Source organism: Ammospiza nelsoni, chromosome 9 (genome assembly GCF_027579445.1).
Source record: "Ammospiza nelsoni isolate bAmmNel1 chromosome 9, bAmmNel1.pri, whole genome shotgun sequence".
Taxonomy (NCBI): domain Eukaryota; kingdom Metazoa; phylum Chordata; class Aves; order Passeriformes; family Passerellidae; genus Ammospiza; species Ammospiza nelsoni.
This window is the reverse complement of record NC_080641.1, coordinates 3,769,395-3,774,644: the sequence shown is the minus strand read 5'-3', so window position 1 is coordinate 3,774,644 and position 5,250 is coordinate 3,769,395. Positions and strand designations below refer to the sequence as shown.

At 52.1% G+C, this 5,250-nt stretch overlaps 1 protein-coding gene across 1 annotated transcript; it reads right to left on the bottom strand.

Annotated features, from left to right (window-relative positions):
* Positions 1–3,405: 3,405 nt before the first annotated feature.
* On the bottom strand, positions 3,406–4,338 carry LOC132076978 (olfactory receptor 14J1-like). Its single transcript, XM_059478416.1, has one exon. It carries the CDS (start codon positions 4,336–4,338, stop codon positions 3,406–3,408), a length of 933 nt encoding a protein of 310 aa, XP_059334399.1.
* Between the last annotated feature and the right edge of the window lie 912 nt (positions 4,339–5,250).

The following is a 5,250-nucleotide window of genomic DNA, read 5'->3' as shown; positions in this document are numbered from 1 at the left end:
CAAACAGAGAAGGGCTGGTGGCAGATGTGGGGCTCGGAGGCTGCCTCGGGCACAGTGACCATGAAATAATCAAGTTTTCAATGTTCTGTGAAAGAAGAAGGGGCAGCAACAAAACTTCTACACTGGAATTAGGAAGGGCAGACTTTGGCTTATTTAGGATGCAGATTTGGGGAGTACCAATTCAGGTACTGATTCTTTAAAGGGAAACAGCCCTTAAAAAATAGGGGGTCCAGGGAGGATGGACACACTTCATGAAAGTAATCTTAAGGGGATGGAGGAGCTTCTGTCAGTGTGGCAAAATATGATCTAGTGAGGAAAATGACTGTCCTGGCTGCCCATGGAGCCTTTGTGGGAACTCAGGGGTAAAAGGAGGGTGCATCACTTTTGGAGAGAAGAACAGGTAACTCAGAAAGTGTTTAAGAATGTTGTTAAGTTATGCAAAAAGAAAAGGAAGGAGGTGAAAGCTCAACTAGAGCTTAACCTGGCCACTTCTGTGAAAAATAATAGGAAATGTTTCTATAAATAAAATTATAGCAAAACACCAGACAAACAGAACCTCTACTATTTATTGGATGCAGTAGGAAATACAGTAACTAAAGATAAAGACAAGATTGAGCTACTTAACACCTTGTTTGCCACAAATTTCAATATTAGGACAGGTTGCCCTCAGGAGTAGTGTTCTCCTGAGCTGGTGGATGGGCACAGGGAGCAGAACAGCCCCCTGTAATCCAGGAGGAAGCAGTTGCTGACCTGCTGAGCCACTCAGATGCTCACAGGTGTGTGGGATCAGATGGGATCCATCCCAGGGAGATGAGGAAGCTGGTGGATGAGCTCCCCAAGCTGCTCTCCATCATTTACCATCAGTCCTGGCTCAGCAGGGAGGTTCCAGAGGACTGGAGGTGCCAGTGTGAGCCCATCCCCAAGAAGGACTGGAAGGAGGAGTTGGGGAACTCCAGGCCTGCCAGCCTGACCTGGGTGCCCAGCAAGGTTATGGAACAGATCACCTTGAGTGCCATCACAGGGCACCCACAGGATGGCTGAGGGATCAGAGACAGCCAGCGTGGATTTAGGGGTGGCAGGTCCTGCCTGACCAACCTGGTCTCCTTTTATGACCAGGTGACCCGCCTGTGGATGCAGGAAAGGCTGTGGGTGTTGTGTGCCTGGACTTCAAAGTCTTTAAAACCATGAGCCACAGAATTCCCTGGAAAAACTGCAGCCCATGGCTTGGACATGTTCACCCTTCCCAGGGTAAAGAGCTGGCTGGAGGCTGGTCCCAGAGAGTGGTGGGGATGGTGCTGCACCCAGCTGGTGTCCAGGCACTGGTGCTGTCCCCCAGGGATCTGTGTTGGGCCCAGTCCTGTTTAATATCTTCACTGGTGATCTGGGTGAGGGGATCGAGTCCACCATTCAAAAATTGCAGATGGCACCAAGCTGGGTGTGAGTGTGGATCTGCTGGAGGGCAGGACAAGAAGACACAGCCTTAAGCTGCACCAGGGGAGGTTCAGGCTGGAGAATAGGAAGTTCTTCACAGAAAGGGTGAGTGGGCATTGGAATGGGATGGCCAGGGGAGAGGTGGCAGAGTCATGGTCCCTCTCCAGTGGCACTTAGTGGCATGGTCTGGGTGACAAGGCAGTATGAGGGCATTGGTTGGACTTGATGATCCCAAAGGTCTTTTCCAGCCTATTTGATTCTGTCATTCTGTGATGATTGGGACACTCTGGGGCCATTGTGACACTGCAGGGCCTCATGGAACTAATTGGACCATGGTGACACCATGCAGCCCCAGAGAACCAGGGGTCCAATGTGGTGCTGTGGGGCCAAATGGAACCAGGGAGTGCACTGTGACACTCTGGGTCCTCGTGGAACCACAGAGGCCATTGTGACACTGCAGGGCCTCATGTAACCAAGGGGTTTCACCATTTTGACACTGCAAAACCAAGGAGACCATTGGGAGACTCCAGGGCCCAGAGGAGCCGAGGGGCTGTTCTGACACTGCGGGATGGAATCAAGAGTCCATTGTGATGCTGAAGTGACTTGTGGAACCCCACAGACCATGGTGACAGTGTGGGACCTCATGTAACCATGGGGCCATTGTGACACTCTGAGGCCCCATGGAACGAAGGGGCCACTGTGAAACTGCAGCACCAACGAGAACATTGTGACACTGTGAATCCCCACAGAACCGAGGGGTCAACTGTCACATTTTGGGGCCCAATGGAACCAAGGACACCATTGTTGCTCTGCATGGTTATTACTGCGACCTGAGTGGGCGCAGCTGGTGAGAGAGAGACGGTGAATCTTGTTTCTTGAATCAGAAGGCTGAATTTATTAATATATGATAAAATACATTATAGTTATACTAATAAGAATATAGAGAGAGGTTTGCAGAGCTGCTAGCTAAGCTAAGAATAGATAGAAAAGAATCCACAACAAAGCTGTGGCCAAGGACTCAGTCCCCTGGCTTGCACTGGTGATTGGCTCTTAATTATAAACACAGAAAATTAGCTAATCAAGGTGTTCCTGTTGCATTCCCCAGCAGCTGATAATAATTGTTTACCTTCTCTTCGGGGGCCTCTGGCCTCCCGAAGACGCAGAAATCTGAAAGAGAGGATTTCTGTGGAGAAATGTCTGCGACACATGGTCTCATGGAACCAAGGAGACCAGTGTGACAGTGCAGGGCCTGGTGTAACAAGGAGGCCATTGTGACACTGAGGGGCCCCAACGAAACCAAGGACATCTTTGCAGATGACACCAAGCTGGATCTGAGTGTTGATTCTGTGGAAGCATAGGAAGGCTCTGCACAGTGACCTGGACAGGCTGGATCCACGGGATGAATCCAACAAGGTGAGGTTTAAAAAGTCCAAGGGCCGGGTCCTGCACTTTGGCCACAACAACCCCTGCAGTGCTACAGGCTGGGGACAGAGTGGCTGGAGAGCAGCCAGGCAGAAAGGGACCTGCAGGGACTGATGGACAGCAGGCTGGACATGAGCCAGCAGTGTGCCCAGGTGGGCAAGAAGGCCAATGGCTCCTGGCCTGGATCAGGAATGGTGTGGCCAGCAGGACCAAAGCTGATGTACTCAGCACTGATCTGCCCCCTGCTCTGCACACAGATATTGCTGCTGCAGCTCCAGGGAACGCAACAAAAGGGCATCTCTGGAAAAAACTTTGCTGGGAGATCCTTTAGCTCCTTTAAAGCCACCAGGAGTGCAGCCCCTCATTGACACAGTCTCTGGCCACATGGAAGTTGGAGAGAAACAAAATGAGAAATGGCACAAACATTGACATTTCTTTGTGGACAATACGAAAAACTAATACAAAGGAAAAAAGAACAAACCACAACCAAAGCAACAAGAAGTATGAAAGATGTCTTTTAGTACAAGTGATTGGCAGAAATTGGCCAGCAGTTTAATGTTCCTGGAACCATCCAGTGATCAGTCTCCTCACTGCAGCCTTGAGCTCCTGGTTCCTCAGGCTGTAGATGAAGAGGTTCAGGGCTGGAGGCACCACTGAGTACAGAACTGACAGGGCCAGATCCAGGGATAGGGAGGACATGGAGGGGGGCTTCAGATGTGCAAATGTGCCAGTGCTGAGGAACAGAGAGACCACAGCCAGGTGAGGGAGGCAGGTGGAAAAGGCTTTGTGCCGCCCCTGCTCAGAGGGGATCCTCAGCACAACCCTGAAGATCTGCACATAGGAGAAAACAATGAACACAAAAAAGCCAAAACCAAAAAAGACACTAACTGCAATGAGCCCAAATTCCCTGAGATAGGATTTGTAGCAGGAAAGCTTGAGGATCTGGGGAATTTCACAGAAGAACTGGCCCAGGACATTGCCATGGCACAGGGGCACAGAAAATGTATTGGCTGTGTGCAGCAGTGAGTAGAGAAAGGCACTGGCCCAGGCAGCTGCTGCCATGTGGGCACAAGCTCTGCTGCCCAGGAGGGTCCCGTAGTGCAGGGGTTTGCAGATGGACACATAGCGGTCGTAGCACGTGATGGTCAGGAGGAAAAGCTCTGCTGAGATGAAGAACAGAAAGAAAAAGAGCTGAGCAGCACATCCTGTGTAGGAGATGTTCCTGGTGTCCCAGAGGGAATTGTGCATGGCTTTGGGGACAGTGGTGCAGATGGAGCCCAGGTCGCTGAGGGCCAGGTTGAGCAGGAAGAAGAACATGGGCGTGTGCAGGTGGTGGCCACAGGCTACGGCGCTGATGATGAGGCCGTTGCCCAGGAGGGCAGCCAGGGAGATGCCCAGCAAGAGGCAGAAGTGCAGGAGCTGCAGCTGCCGTGTGTCTGTCAATGCCAGCAGGAGGAAGTGGCTGATGGAGCTGCTGTTGGACATTTGCTGGGGCTGCACTTGGGGATCTGATAATGGAGAAAGGACAGTGACAAGTCAGGAGGGGCTGCTTTGAGCCAAGCCTGGGCCATTCCCCGCAGACTGTCCCTGTAGCCTTGTTCCTGCTCTGGGAAAACCTTCACCCAGGTCCCTGCCTGAGCTCCAGTTGTGCTGGCTGAGTGTGCCAGGAGCAGCCAGGCCTGTGCTTGGGGGCTCTCGAGGAGCCATCTCTGCCCCAGTGCCCTGGGTTTGTGGCCATGTGGCAGAGGGACAAGGCTGGATGTTCAAGATTTGACAGGGGAATAGCTTCTAAAGCAGACAGGCTTGGTAGCATCTGCATTCACAGTCCCATAAGATATGAATAGCAGAAGGTTTTTTTAGGAATTGTTTTCCTCCCCACACATAATTTCTGGCTCTCTGAGGTCAGAAATCCCCAGCATTCCTGCTGCACTCAGAGTTTGCCACTGAGAGATGGGAGAGGCAAAGGATTCCCTGTGGCTGAGGGAAGGTGAGGGGATGGATGGGCTTGTTCCCAACTTCCTTTGCACCTTTGGCTGCAATCAGAGCACAATCACACTCCTGGATCACCCTGGGATAAACCAGACCCTGCCCAGAGCAGAGGGATCCCTGAATGTCTCACCCTCTCTCAAGGTCTCTGGGCAAGGTCTCAGCACCCCTTTGTGCCAAGGACACTCACGGCTCCCTTGGCAAACCCAGCAGTATTTCCTCAGCTCTGGCACCTCTGCAGTTCCCCATGGGACATTCAGGGAAGTCCCAGAGGCTCTGGCACAGATTTGCACCCAGGAGGGCAGCTCAGAGCTTGGAAGGGCACAGCAAGGAGATCCCTGGCTGTGCCCATGGTGGGATCTCAGGGAGGGGGCTCAGCTCATTCCCCTTTCCCATGGACTGCTTTGCCCA

Excerpts from the sequence above, each read along its gene's own strand:
- LOC132076978 (XM_059478416.1), bottom strand. The coding sequence starts at position 4,338 with ATGTCCAACAGCAGCTCCATCAGCCACTTCCTCCTGCTGGCATTGACA.